This window comes from Equus asinus, chromosome 2 (genome assembly GCF_041296235.1).
Source record: "Equus asinus isolate D_3611 breed Donkey chromosome 2, EquAss-T2T_v2, whole genome shotgun sequence".
Lineage (NCBI taxonomy): Eukaryota > Metazoa > Chordata > Mammalia > Perissodactyla > Equidae > Equus > Equus asinus.
Genome location: NC_091791.1, coordinates 86,358,518 through 86,374,481, shown reverse-complemented (window position 1 = coordinate 86,374,481; position 15,964 = coordinate 86,358,518). Strand labels below are relative to the sequence as shown.

Sequence of the window (15,964 nt, the reverse complement as noted above, 5' to 3'; positions counted from 1 at the left end):
TACAATATCCTTGAGGGTATGTCTTTCCATCTTTGGATTTGTGGCACCTAGCACAGTGCCTGGCACATGGTAAGTCTTCACACATGGCAGTTAGTATTTAGCAACAGACACTGGCCATATGTTAGGCAGCTAAGAACATCTCAATGAGTATTAAACGCATTCAGATCAAAGTCAGCTCTGCCTGGCCTGTTCTCCTCATAGCGGAAGCAAGCAGGACAACACAGCTAGAAGTCACGGCATGCAGCCGATGGGGGAAAAAGGCCAGATCCAGGGTTCAATGAGACAAAGCTGTATGACGTGTGCCATGGGAATGGCTTCTGCTGGGCCACCAGCTATGGCAGTTGTAACGTTTTTACAGCGATTAAAAACTTTAAACCTTTAAAAAATACCCATTGAAAAGTCTGCAATAGTTGAAATATCTGAACACTAACAACTTCCTGAAATCAGTCGTCATTGTTTTGGTCCCAGGATTTGACGTGTGGCCCCCACTGGCACAGTGCTGCAGTGGCCCCATATGTAGTCCTCCCCCTCTCCCTGAATCACCCCCAGGGTCCAATCATGACCATAGCAGTGACCTACTTTCAGTACTGCCAATGACAGATAAAATAATACAGCTGTAGGGGCCGGCCCAGGGGTGCAGTGGTTGAGTTTGCATGCTCCACTTTGGCAGAGACCTGGGGTTCACAGTTTTGGAACCCTGGTGCGGACCTAGCAGCACTCATCAAGCTATGCTGTGGCGGCATCCCACATAAAATAGGGGAAGATTGGCACAGATGTTAGCTCAGCGACAACCTTCCTCATACACACAAAATAATAATAATAACAATAATAACAATAAAGCTGTATCAATCAAAGAAGGAATAAATTCTATTATTCAATTTAGGAACCCTTAATACTAGACTGTAAGTATGATAACCACCAATAATTATACATCCTTCCACACTGTTGGAAAAAAAATTTTAAAAAGAAAGAGTAAATTGAATGGAGAAAACCTAAATAGAGATGCACACAATATTTAGGTTTTCTCTATTCAATTTACACTTTTTTAAATAATTTTTTTCCAACAGCACAGAAGGATATATAATTACAGTCATGCATCACTTAATGACGGAATCCTCCCTGACAAATGCATCATTAGGTGATTGTGTTGTGTGAACATCACAGAGTGCACTTACACAAACCTAGATGGTACAGCCTACTGCACACCTACGCCATATGGTACTGATCTTATGGGACTACCGTCGTGTGTGCGGTCCATTGTTGACGGAAATGTTATGTGGCGCATGACTGTATTGTGGTTACTATAGTTATAGTCTAGTATTAGGGATTGCTATATTTAAATAATAGATTTTATTACTTTTTTGATTGATTTTTTAATTATTTTATCTATCATTGGCTTTGGAGGTTAGCAGTAGGTCAAAACTTTCTTTATGAAATGTCATAACGAACTATTTTTTCAAATAAAAACTAATGTTTACTTCTAAAAACAAATTGGGTTCAGAATATCAATTTTTCAAAGTATTTTCAAAATAATATGTATATTTTAAAAAGTTTTCAGAATTTTCAATGAATTAAATGAAAACTACTATTTCAATCTTCCAGCATTACTTGCTTTTTGCAAATGCAAAATCATGGAATAATAAGATAGTTACCTTACTGGAGTTATGTCCACTTAGATGTATCAATTTTCAAAAAACTCAATTTTTTTAAATCCATAAAGTTCTAATTTATTATCCTCACTATATTATTTATATGGTGACTTTAAATTTTACAAATATTTATTTTTCCACCACAAGGCTGGCTTTTTCATTAAAACTCAAAAGTCACTAGATCAAAGACAAACCAATAAGTCAAAAAAGGCACTACACAGCAATGTAACGAGGATGAAGTTTTGCCTAAGTGGCAGACACACACATTTACATAAAGGATATTTACGAAGATCATATGCAGAGGACTGTGTTAAATTTCGTCTGCTAATATAAAATAAGAAACAAATTCTTTTATGAATTCAGTTCCACCAGAATCAGATCAGAATTAGATGAGCTCAAGGTCACACAGTTATTAGCAAAGGCCTATTGCCTCATAAAATTGTTACAGCAGTTACGTTACCCAGCCCTGCATGGGAAACAAAGAAGCACAAAGAAATCAGGAAATGGCTCCACTTTTCAAGAATTCTATCATCGATGCACAGACACATATGGAAGTAACATAAGGGCACTGATGTAGAGACAACACTAATGCATAAGCTTTTAAAACCAAGAGTTTTCAGTGAAGACTGAGAGCTCTATTAAGCCTTGATATTATGCTCAGTTCGAAACCCTGATGCTCGAGGAACACTGTTTTCCTTTATAGATGTACCAAATAAACCATATTTGTATAAATATTCAAATGAACACTTTGAAACAACAAAGATTATGGAAATATCTCAAGTTTGTTCCTAGATAGCACGGCTTAGACAACAGGAAGGTATAAAAGCTTTACATCAAAAGGTCATTCTGGAATTTAAATAGCCATCGTGCACAGATACAAATTTCTCATTAAATGATCCCATAAAAATGGGGAATCTAATAAAATCCAAGCCCCCATGGTCCCACTTGTTCTCAGCTTTCTACGAATGGAATCAGATTCCACGCTCTGTCGCTTCATACTGGAGTTCATGGCTGTCTAAGAGAAAAGTTCTGTCAAGAGTTAGTGAACTCAAAAAACCTGAGAAGTTTGTATGTGAACAGTTATCATTGCAGATTTGTTAAAGGGGATTTACTGGCTTAAAAAGACAGAGTTTTTGCATATGTGCAAGGTCCTGCAAGGAAGAGGTGAACGTCTATTAGCACGTACTGAAAAAACAACTCTCCAGTGATATTTAGTTCAGCCCTCACTTGAAGAGTGAAAGGCAGTTGAGTGGCATCCGTGCTACGGTGGTGAAGACGCGCCTCACCGCTACTCTGAAATACTGGAGACAAGAAAGGACTGTCGGGATAAAAATCAAGTTCATTACTGCAAGACGAATTACCTCTGCGTTTGCCAGTAAAAGAATAGGAAGCGCAGTTAGACTTAAAGAACAATCATACTTTTAAAATACAATTTAGAGACTGATTTATGCAAATTCTGACTCACAGTGAGAAAAAGAGTTTTGGTCAAGTGGGGAACAAGTAATAAACTATTCTTTGCTACCACCTACTTGTACCATTTCTTGATGAGACTGGCTATCAAGAATTTGAAGAAATTAATGAAAAGCTCTTAAATAGGGATTGTCTGCATCAATTTCAAACATACAGCCTAATACGGAAAAGTTTTGTCCAGAAAAGCAGGATCAAGTTTCTCACTAAAATTTTTGAAGAGAATTTTAGCATTTAATATCAAATCATTGTATTTACCATTGGCATAGCACATAAAGAAAACGCGACACATTTTCACCAAGCTCTAGCTGGATGCCTCTAAATTTGCTCCTGTTGATTACAGTGTGCCATGCAAATATGACTTTCCATGTGTGTCATGATGGAGGAAAGGCTGGGAAGCACCAAAACAAAGGGTAAGAAGAGGGAAATTTCCAAGAAAAGCACCTGCAGGAAAGCCGAAGGCACTCTAGTTCCTATACAAACGTGTTATAAATGATCACCTGATTCTTTTCTTCTGTGGGCCAGCAGCGTTCGAACTTTCTGCTGCTCCCCTTCCTCCATTCCTGCCCCACCCTCAGTAGCTTGAACCAACAGAAAAGCATCCAACCTTATAACTCACACATTCTCAAAGAAAAACTTCCTAGCTGACAGCAATCTATTATATTGCAGATTTCAATATATTTTGATATATTAACATTAAATCTCATCAAATTCAACATACAAATATCTTTTCTTGGCACAAAGTGAAATTCTTATCTACTTTCTGAAAGCAATTGCAAGAGAAATATGTTTTACAACAATAAACGGACAACACAAGGGATATTATAGAGCCATTAAAATCATAAGATTGTAGAGAAATATTGAAAGGCATTTATAGTAAAAAATTAAGTAAAAAAGTAATATAAAATAATACATATATTCAGATTATAAAACACAAATGCATACTTGAAAAGGTCATAAACAAAAAACTTAAATAATGGTAGTGGCAGAATTAGGAAACTTTTTTGTTATTTAAAGTTTTTTTTTAATACTGTTATATTGCCTTCAACTACAATGGTAATAATATTTTTCAGAAAGTTGAATGCGTTGATAACACATGTGCAAGCTCGTATTGTTTTCTGCTATTGGTTACCATAAATCAACTGAGATTTGCTCCTATAAATGCATCAAAACCTCCCTTCCAAACCAGGGTCAAGTGTTAACTGTGTCACAGTGGCTGCTTAGCTTTTTAAATATCGCAATGCTAAACAGAAAGGCAATTTTTTAAAACTATTTATAATCTACCTTTCATACTTTAAACTCCACTGAAGAATCCTATTCCATATGACCACTCAAACTTACAGCTGCTTGGATCTAATGGTTTTAATAACTAAAAATAGCTCACTGATTTTTTTTTAAGAATGCAGATAGAATTATCAACATAATTAACCCTATGTTTAACAAGAGAAAACAGAGGCAAAGCAAAAATTTCAAAATTAATATTTTAAAATTAAGTCTACCTGCTGGACTGTAAACTCTGTGTTGGCTCTTACTGGATTAGCACAGGTGAATATGCCAGAATGGGGCTCTGAGTAGCTAAAATTTACTGAGTGCTTCCTAAGTGCCAGGCACTGGGCACCAAGTACTTTATAGGATATTTCATTTAAACCTAAGAAGAATATTTTTGGAGACAGTTGTCGTTATCCCATAATCCAGGAGGTTATTGTACGCAGCAGAGTGGATTAGAACTTGGGTATCTCTGACCCTAAAGCCCATGTTTTCTTCACTGTATTCTACTGGACAGATGCATCAATAGTTGATAATGGTCAGGCATCTACAAGAATACAGTTAAATAACGATACGAGATATAAGGCCAACAATGCTAGGCTGTGCTACGGGTCTCCTTTGAAACTCTTAGACATGTATATCTAAGCATTTTAAACAAGATTTTAACACAGCCATCAATCAATAAAGTCCCCATACTTTCACTGAAGAGTCTCACAATTATACTTTAAGGTGAGAAACAAATCCATGAGTGGAACTTCAGTTGACCATGCAGATCAGCTCCTGTATAGAAAGTCAACATCTGGAATTCCAAGAATTTCCAGTGTCCACATCTCATGGGAGATATCATGGTAGAGAGGAAAGTGAACTGAAGCTAATGTTCGTCTTTTTTAAACTTCCATTACAGTCCCATCTCTGCCACCTGATGGTGGGGAGACTATCAAGCAAACTGCTTGACCTCTGTAGCTCCCATCTTCCCAGTTTAAAATAAAGCAATACTGCAAAGATTAAATGAGAGCATGTTATGAGGCCTGCACCAAGAAAGTGCTCAGTGAAGGCTGATTTCCTTTACTTTCCTGTATAATCTTAAAATCCATGTTTTACTGCGGCACTTTAGCTATGCATAAGTCCATATTTTGGTCATGACTATAAACTTGAAATTATATAATTAAGAAGAAAAATTACCTGAAGCATTGTTGAAAAATGTCTTATTGCTTCATCATAGAGACCACTGCCAATCAACACATAAGCAATAGCTATGAAACAAAAGACAAAAATATTAAAGGAAAGAATAAAGGATCTCAGACTGGAATCAATAGCTAAATGCTTTACTGAGTCTTAAAAGGCAGCTCCAAGGACTAGAAGCAGTTAAAGAAAACCTAGAGGTTAATAAGCTGTAATTGAATTCTTCTACCATTCAGCACTACTAATCAGTCTTCTAGGTCTATCTAGATTTAAATTATTAATGCCGTCTATAAAATATCTGTCTACAAGAAGTAATTATCTTTTTCTAAGCCAATCACTCACTTTCAAAAACCAGATAACTTTTATGATGTTTCTTATCTATATATCAAAAGAACTAGTAATAAGCCTGTATAATAGCCACATAACTTGGCAATGTGATTTTACTGTCAAAGTTATGAGAAATACCCAAGTAGTATAAAAAAGCTGGATTCCTGAGGGTGCTGAATTTACTGCCAATTATTCAGTAAAAACAAAAACAGAGTCTCAAATTAATATATATTAATATAATGCTAACTGTAGATAATTCACACCATTGCAATGCGATGGCAGTCTTTTTCCTACCTCTTCTACTCAAAATATAGTCAAACCACTACTTAAACTATACACTAAAGATGAATAAATAGTTTTGGATCGAGCTGTTTAGGTAAGTGGTATTTTGAAATCAGAGGCACGACAATCTCTTAAAAACTGGCAATATTTTAACTCAACTTTTTCAACTGTCCAAAAAACATTAAATTTTAGTATTTTAGATTACATTTCCATCTATAATATTTGCCCTAACTCCCTAAATCCCCAAATGTCCCTGGAAAAATTGTACTGCATTCCTCACTCAACATAATACTATTTTGATCACATTTCTTTGCAGAAAAGCTTTATTATAACCCTCGAATTCTTGGATCTAATAGGTGTTCAAGGAGATGGGCAACAAAAACTTTAACTATCATTAAGAGCTTAAATTTCCTGACAAAAGTAGGAAAAACATTAAACGCAGTAGAAACATTAAATGCAAAAAGAGATTTAGAATATCTTTATAAATGACCTGAGAAAAGTAAAGTTCAATAACATTGAGCATCATAACAACATAAGAGCTTTTGGGGGCTTTCCTCAAAATAAAAAGAGGACTGTTTCTATCCTCATTTTTTTGAAAAGATAAATAAAGGTCAAATTTGTATTTAGAATAAGAAGAATGGATACTATTCAGATAATGAGATAACCAAAGACATCGCTGGTGGGGGCCAGCAGTATTAGTAATGAAAACAACAACAACAATAATAATAGTTACACATATAACACTCTTAATACATGCCAGGCAGAGTCCTAAACATTTACAGGCATTAACTCATTTACTCCTTAATTGCAGTGAGGTAGGTACAATTACGATCCCCATCTGCAGACAAAGAAATGAAGCATACAGCAGTTAAACAAACTGTCCAAATACAACACACAGTGAGTGAGACAAAGGAACCAGGCTGCCTGGCTTGGGACCCACCGTCCTAACCAACATACTGCACTGAAATAAATCAAGGCTGCGCTGAAACTGCTGTGCACTGGGCTGGACTGCAAAATGGCTTGAATTCTTTGAGGATTAGATGAACATGGACTGAAACATAAACCTGTACTTTTTTGAATCAGGCAGATGATGATATATTGGAAAGCCAACATCTGGGCTTGGATTCTGGCTCCACCATTCACCAGTCATGTCATCATGGGGACCTCAGTCACATTACTCTCTGGGTCTTGCTTAACATGCCTGTAGAAAACTTTCTTAGACTCCTTTCAGATCTAAGCTTTTAGAATTCCCTATCTATCTTTCCATAATCAGTAAATATCTCTTGAATGAACAAATGAATAAGTGACCCATAAAAACAAATACAGTTTTAGGGAATAAATTTTGCACTTAGGAATATGTTTAAATTGTTGTCCATGGCAAGGCTGTTGAAATCCATTCAAATACAATCGAATGCAGCTCTCAAATCTTTCCACCAAAAAATTAACACTTTTTGGGAAAAATCCAAAAGTATCCATAAAAAAAAATCCAAACTCTGCACAAATATAAATAATCACTAGGATCTAAATTTTGTTGTGGGAGTCCAAAGGCATAAAGAAAAAACTAGGGTAGCAGGAAATCTCACACATTGTTACTAACCAGCAATTCCACATCTCCCAGCAACGTGTATGTTGACAGAAGTCATTCTTCCCAGAAAAAAATACTGTGGTACAAAGATCCTAAGCCAGTTCAGGGCCTATGGTACCCCAGGGTCCACTAGGATTAACTTAGAGCATAGAACAGATGTGGTACATATCAGGCCCCTAATCCATTACTTCATAAATGAATACGAGGCTGAACAGAATCCAAGGATTTCAGAAAAGATCAAATCTGATGTCTTAAAGGGTAATTAATTCTCAAAGCCTACTCAAAGAATATTACCAAAAAAGTGATTAATACTTTCAAAATAGTCACTTCTCAACTATCTGCACTAACAGAGGAAAGGAGCCAATACAAGAAATGCTCAGTCTTAATATAAAATGTTTATGGCCGTGGAAAGGATAAAATGATTGTGCATAAATTAGAAACAATTTTCTGCAGATGCTGCGGGTCACCAGGCCCCACATGGGAACACACGCTTATGTGAAACATGTCCAGCTGCACTCTTCAGTCCTGTATTCAGTTTCGTTTACTCCCTCAAGTGGGAGCTGATCAGGTTAATGAGGAAGACACACACACAGCATATCAGACACTGGGAAAACCATGGCATGAACAGACCAAACTGCATGACCCATTTGCAGATTTGAATGAACTCAACTTTTCTACAGACCCAACAATCACTGACTGGCCTCATGAGTAAAATTAACTTAAGCCTAGCTATTTTATATACAGAAGAGTAAAGTAGGTGTGATCTCTTCTGCTTTCACTTCTATAGTGTTCATAGTTGATGACAGCACACAACTAACTTTTAATGAATAACAGCTTATAAGAACTCATTACCATAACTATTAATTTCCATAGAAACATAGAGGCAAAACAGTGCTTACTGATCATTCCATCCAAATCTTTCATTTTACAGCCTATAACATAGGGACTCTTGCAAGGGTTGAATGCCCTGTCTAAGATCAAGCACTCGTGTTGGCAGAGCCATCTCTGTGTTCTTTCTCCCTCACCATCTTGCCTACCTACTCTGCATCTAATCATAAATTCTAGGCAAATGCCACAGGAACATCCCCTGATTCAAGTCTCACCTAACTCTTCATTCGTGCTGTCATTATCAGTAGCAAACGGGAATCTCTTTTGTTCTGCAATAGTCTTGGCCTGGCTCTGAAATAAAAACAAACAAACATACATTTTAGCTTGTCACAAATGAAGAGAAAACTTATAATGAAATCCGTATTTTAAAAAATTAAAGCTACGGTGTGTCCAGAGGAAGATCCAAGATGGCGGCATGAGTAGTCTTCCTTGTCTCTCCCCCTTCGAATCTACAACTAACTGGACATTCATCGCTTAACAAAGGATATCCATATAGCATCTCAGGACGCCTGAGAGACCCACGCTGCTATACATCGGAAGGCGGACAGACTTCCCTCCGGGAGGAGATGGAGATAGGTGAAAACTCTCCGACCCCGACCCCAAACAGCCTAGTACCTGCAAGCAGCTTTCTTCCAGCAGACGCCCCCAGAACATCAACACACACCCAGGGCAGGAGGGAGGGCACACCAGAGGAGCGACGGTGGAAACAGGTGACCAGAGCCCTACCTAAGCCCCCCGCAATTACACCTAAGCCCAGAGGGAAGCTCCAGAGTTACACACCTGAGTCGGCGGGGAAAACCTCTACCCGCCATTAGCGGGGAGGCCCCGCCTAGCATCCACAACGCCAGGAGGCTCCCGGAGAGAATCCCAAATGGCGCGGCGGCCCACCAACTGCGGCTGCCGGCCCCACTGACTGCCGGGCCGGGCTCGGGACTACCGGAGATCTCCCGGGACAGGACTGGGGCTGGGTGGAGCTCCAGCGGCCGGCTCTGCGGCCCAGGAGGTGGGGGGGGAAACTCCAGAGTTCCGCCCGGGCAGCAGGCAGAGTCTCTACCTGCCATTAGCGGAGAGGCCCCGCCCAGCATCCACAAAGCCGGGAGGCTCCCGTAGAGAATCCCAAATGGGGCAGCGGCCCACCAACTGCCACCCGCCGGCCCCACTGACTGCCAGGTGGGGCTTGGGACTACCGGAGATCTCCCGGGAGAGGACTGAGGCTGGGTGGAGTTCCAGCAGCCAGCTCCGTGGCCTGGGGGGGAAGCTCCGGAGTTCCGCCCGGGCAGCAGGGAAAGTCTCTGCCTGCCATTAGCGGAGAGGCCCTGCCCAGCATCCACAATGCCAGGAGGCACCCGTAGAGAATCCCAAACGGGGCGGTGGCCCGCCAGCTGCCACCGCCGGCCCCACTGACTGTGGCTATCGCGGCTTGGGGCTCAGGGCTAACCGAGATCTCCTGGGAGAGGACTGGGGCTGGGTGGAGCTCCAGTGGCCGGCTCCACGGCCTGGGGGGGGATACTCCAGAGTTCCGCCCCAGGAGCAGGCAGAGGCTCTACCTGCCATTAGCAGAGAGGCCCCTCCCAGCATCCACAACGCCGGGAGGGTCCAGGAGAGGAGAATACCAGGCAGGGCAGCAGCCGGCCAGCTGCCACTGAACTCAAGGTCTCCGGCTATCCCCCAGACAGGGCAAGGGGCTCCCCGAGATCCTGGGGGAGAGGACTGGGGCTGGGTGGAGTTCCAGCGACAAGGCTCCGTAGCCCAGGGGGAAACCCTACAGTCTCACAGCAGCCTCAGCGAAAGCCTCTGCACAGCACGAGTAGAGAGCACCCGTCCGGCAACCACAAGGCTGGAAGACCCTGGGACAAAAGTAGCATAGCTAGGTGAGCTAACCACAGACTGCAGAAGATGCCCATAGCTCTGCTGTAACCCATAGTGGACAAGTGAGATTTTGTGGGCACCGACAGTGACGGAGCTGGAAATATAAGTGATCCTGCCCCTGGCTGCTGGAAAAGCCCATAACACCGCTGCAGACCCTAAGGAGGGAGCACGTCTAGGTGGTCTGCAACAGTAGGCACCAGCAGCCTGAAGCCCCCCTGTGGCCCCCACAGCTGAAGAGGGAACCCACAGGACCACTGTGACTACGAGGAGGGGCCCAGGCCCAGTTAGCAACAGCTGATAGGGTTCCTGGTTGGTGCAGTATAAACAGCTTCTCCCCCACCACACCAGTAGAAACAAGTGGAAGCAGTAACTAAACTCTATCTCTATGTGGAGGCACAAATCTACACCATCAAGCAATATGAAAAAATATATTAAATCTCCAGAACAGAAGGAAAATAACAAATACACAGAAAACAATCCCAAAGAAAATGAAATATATAACCTAAATGACGATGACTTCAAAACAGCCATCATTAAAAAATTCAATGAGTTAAAAGAGAATTCAGATAGACAACTCAACGAGTTCGGGAGCTTTGTCACAAAAGAGTTTGATACTATAAAGAAGAACCAAACAGAAATACTGGAAATGAAGAAAACAATAGAGGAGATTAAGAAAAATCTAAACGCACTGAACAGTAGGGCCGATAATATGGAGGAAAGAATTAGCAATTTGGAAGATAGGAATATAGAAATGCTGCAGGCAGAGGAGGAGAGAGAAGTAAGACTGAAAAGAAATGAAGAAAGTCTCCGAGAATTATCAGACACAATTAGGAGATGCAAGGTAAGGATTATAGGTATACCAGAGGGAGAAGAGAGAAAGAAGGGGGCAGAAAGCCTGTTCAAAGAAATAATGGCTGAGAACTTCCCAAACCTGGTGAGAGAGATGGAACTTCATGTGACAGAAGCCAATAGATCTCCAAACTTTATCAATGCAAGAAGACCAACCCCACGGCATATAGTAGTGAAGCTAGCAAAAGCCAACAACAAGGAGAAAATACTAAGGGCAGCCAGGCAGAAGAAATTAACCTACAGAGGAACCCCCATCAGGCTATCAGCAGATTTCTCAGCAGAAACTTTACAGGCTAGAAGAGAGTGGAATGATATATTCAAAAATCTGAAGGACAAAAACCTACAGCCGAGAATTCTCTACCCAGCGAAAATATCCTTCAAATACGATGGAGAACTAAAACTTTCCCAGATAAACAAAAATTAAGGGAGTTCATTGCCACAAAACCTCCTCTTCAGGAAATGCTCAGGAAAACCCTCATTCCTGAAAAATCAAAAAAAGGAAAGGGGCTACAAAACCAAGAGCAAAGGAGATAAGTAGAAGGACAACAACAGAGAGTAGCAGATCTCCATCAGAACAGATTAAACCATGGGACGAGAAACAAAGGAAATTGAAGAAAATCGGAAAACAAGACATAAAATGGCAGCGGTAGGCCCCCACATTTCAATAATCACTCTAAATGTAAATGGATTGACCTCCCCAATCAAAAGACACAGAGTGGCAGGATGGATCAAAGAACAAGACCCAACAATATGCTGCCTCCAGGGAACACACCTCAGCCCCAAAGACAAACACAGACTCAGAGTGAAGGGATGGAGGACAATACTCCAAGCTAATAATGAACAAAAGAAAGCAGGTGTCGCTATACTAATATCAGACAAAGTAGACTTCAAAGCAAAACAGATAAAGAAAGACAAAGAGGGACAGTATATAATGATAAAAGGGACTCTCCATCAAGAAGACATAACACTTATAAATATACACGCACCCAACACAGGAGCACCAAAATTTGTAAAGCAACTCTTAATAGAACTAAAAGAAGACATCAACAACAATACAATAATAGTAGGGGACCTCAACACACCATTGACACCAATGGACAGAACATCCAGACAGAAAATCAACAAGGAAATTATAGAATTAAATGAAAAATTAGACCAGATGGACTTAATAGATATATATAGAACACTTCATCCAAAAACAGCAGGTTACACATTCTTCTCAAGTGCGCACGGAACATTCTCAAAGATAGACCATATTTTGGGAAACAAAGCAAGCATCAATAAATACAAGAGAGTTGAAATAATATCAAGCATCTTTTCTGATCATAATGCTATGAAACTAGAAATCAACTACAAGAATAAAGCAGAGAAAGGTGCAAAAATGTGAAGACTAAACAACACGTTTCTGAACAAACAATGGATTATTGAAGAAATTAAAGAAGAAATCAAATATTCTCTGGAGACAAATGAAAATGAGAACATGACACACCAAATCATTTGGGATGCAGCAAAAGCAGTCCTAAGAGGGAAATTCATTGCAATACAGGCTCACCTCCCTAAACAAGAAAAAGCTCACATAAGCAACCTCAAACAACACCTAACAGAATTAGAAAAAGAAGAACAAACAAAGCCCAGAGTCAGTAGAAGGAGGGAAATAATAAAAATAAGAGCAGAAATAAACGATATTGAAACAAAAAAGACAGTAGAAAGGATCAATGAAACAAAGAGTTGGTTCTTTGAAAAAATTAACAAAATTGACAAACCCTTAGCCAGACTCACAAAGAAAAGAACAGAGAAATCTCAAATAAATAAAATTAGGAATGAGAGAGAGAAATCACAACAGATACCAATGAAATACAAGGGATCATAAGAGAATACTATGAAAAACTATATGCCAACAAATTGAACAACCTAGAAGAAATGGACAAATTCCTAGGCTCCTACAACCTCCCCAAACTGAATCAGGAAGAAATTGAGAATCTGAATAGGCCAATCACAAGTAAAGAAATAGAAACAGTAATCAAAAACCTCCCCAAAAATAAGAGTCCAGGACCAGATGGCTTCTCTGGAGAATTCTACCAAACATTCAAAGAAGATTTAATACCTATCCTTCTCAAACTATTCCAGAAAATTGAGGAAGATGGAGTACTCCCTAACACATTCTATGAAGCCAACATCACTCTGATCCCCAAACCTGACAAGGACAACACAAAGAAGGAGAACTACAGGCTGATATCACTGATGAACATAGATGCAAAAATCCTCAACAAAATTCTGGCAAACCGAATACAGCAATACATCAAAAAGATTATACACCATGATCAAGTGGGATTTATACCAGGGACATAGGGATGGTTCAACATCCACAAGTCAATCAACGTGATACACTACATTAACAAAATGAGAAACAAAAACCACATGATCATCTCAATAGATGCAGAGAAAGCATTCGACAAGATCCAACATCCATTTATGATAAAAACCCTCAATAAAATGGGTATAGAAGGAAAGTATCTCAACATAATAAAGGCCATATATGACAAACCCACAGCCAACATCATACTCAATGGACAAAAACTGAAAGGAACAAGACAAGGGTGCCCACTTTCGCCACTCCTATTCAACATAGTACTGGAGGTGTTGGCCAGACAATTCGGCAAGAAAAAGAAATAAAAGGAATCCAAATAGGTAATGAAGAAGTAAAACTCTCGCTGTTTGCAGACGACATGATCTTATATATAGAAAACCCCAAAGAATCCATAGAAAAACTATTAGAAACAATCAACAACTACAGCAAAGTTGCAGGGTATAAAATCAACATACATAAATCAGTAGCCTTTCTATACACTAACAATGAACTAACAGAAAAAGAACTCAAGAACTCAATCCCATTCACAATCGCAACGAAAAGAATAAAATACCTTGGGATAAATTTAACCAAGGAAGTGAAAGATTTATACAATGAAAACTACAAGACTTTCTTGAAAGAAATTGACGACGACATAAAGAGATGGAAAGACATTCCATGCACATGGATTGGAAGAATAAACATAGTTAAAATGTCCATACTACCTAAAGCAATCTACAGATTCAACGCTATCCCAATCAGAATCCCAAGGACATTCTTTACAGAAATTGAACAAAGAATCCTAAAATTCATATGGGGCAACAAAAGACCGCGAATTGCTAAAGCAATCCTGAGTAAGAAAAACAAGCCGGAGGCATCACAATCCCGGATTTCAAAACATACTACAAAGCTACAGTGATCAAAACAGCATGGTACTGGTACAAAAACAGGTGCACAGATCAATGGAACAGAATTGAAAGCCCAGAGATAAAACCACACATCTATGGACAGCTAATCTTCGACAAAGGAGCAGAGGGCCTACATTGGAGAAAAGAAAGTCTCTTTAAGAAATGGTGCTGGGAAAACTGGACAGCCACGTGCAAAAGATTGAAAATTGACCATTCTTTTTCACCACACACCAAAATAAACTCAAAATGGATCAAAGACCTAAAGATTAGGCCTGAAACAATAAGTCTTCTAGAAGAGAATATAGGCAGTACACTCTTTGACATCAGTTTCAAAAGAATCTTTTCGGACACTATAACTCCTCAGTTGAGGGAAACAATAGAAAGAATAAACAAATGGGACTTCATCAGACTAAAGAGTTTCTTCAAGGCAAGGGAAAATAGGATTGAAACAAAAAAACAGCCCACTAATTGGGAAAAAATATTTACAAGCCACTTATCTGACAAAGGGCTAATCTCCATAACATACAAAGAACTCACATAGCTTAACAACAAAAAAACAAACAACCCGATCAAAAAATGGGCAGAGGACATGAACAGACATTTCTCCAAAGAAGATATAAGTATGGCCAATAGACACATGAAAAGATGTTCATCATCGCCAATCATCAGGGAAATGCAAATCAAAACTACACTAAGATATCACCTTACACCCGTTAGATTGGCAAAAATATCCAAAACCAAGAGCGACAAATGTTGGAGAGGTTGTGGAGAAAAAGGAACCCTCATACACTGTTGGTGGGAATGCAAACTAGTGCAGCCACTATGGAAAACAGTATGGAGATTTCTCAAAAAGTTAAAAATAGAAATACCTTATGACCCAGCCATCCCACTACTGGGTATCCTCAGAACCTGAAATCAGCAATCCAAAGAGTCCCTTGCACCCCTATGTTCATCGCAGCATTATTTACAATAGCCAAGACATGGAACCAACCTAAATGCCCAGAAACTGATGATTGGATAAAGAAGATATGGTGTATATATACACAATGGAATACTACTCAGCCATAAAAAAGGACAAAATTCTTCCATTCGCATCAACATGGATGGACCTTGAGCGTAGTATGTTAAGTGAAATAAGCCAGACAGAGAAAGACGAATCTATACAACTCCACTCATAGGTGGAAGTTAACATACAGACAAGGAGAACTGATCAGTGGTTACCAGGGAAAAGGGGGGGTGGAGGGAGGGCACAAGGGGTGAAGTGGTGTACCCACAACATGACTAACAATAATGTACAACTGAAATCTCACAAGGTTGTAATCTATCATAATCTTAATAAAAAAAA

The 15,964-nt window shown here is 39.6% G+C and overlaps 1 protein-coding gene across 17 annotated transcripts in view; it reads right to left on the bottom strand.

Annotated features, from left to right (window-relative positions):
• Positions 1-15,964, bottom strand: part of TTC13 (tetratricopeptide repeat domain 13) — a 79,546-nt gene that overhangs the window by 45,037 nt on the left and 18,545 nt on the right. For 14 of the 17 annotated variants that reach the window (XR_011496444.1, XR_011496445.1, XR_011496447.1 and 11 more), the window contains exons 3-4: positions 8,862-8,937; positions 5,565-5,635 (exon numbers count right to left, since the gene is read on the bottom strand). The exons of the other annotated variants lie outside the window; for them this stretch is intronic. Coding sequence is in view for 10 of the 14 variants with exons in the window: in XM_014865680.3 (XP_014721166.3) it covers positions 5,565-5,635; positions 8,862-8,937 (147 nt within the window). In the remaining 4 variants the exon portion in view is untranslated. The remainder of the gene's footprint in view (positions 1-5,564; positions 5,636-8,861; positions 8,938-15,964) is intronic. 17 annotated transcript variants of the gene reach the window in all.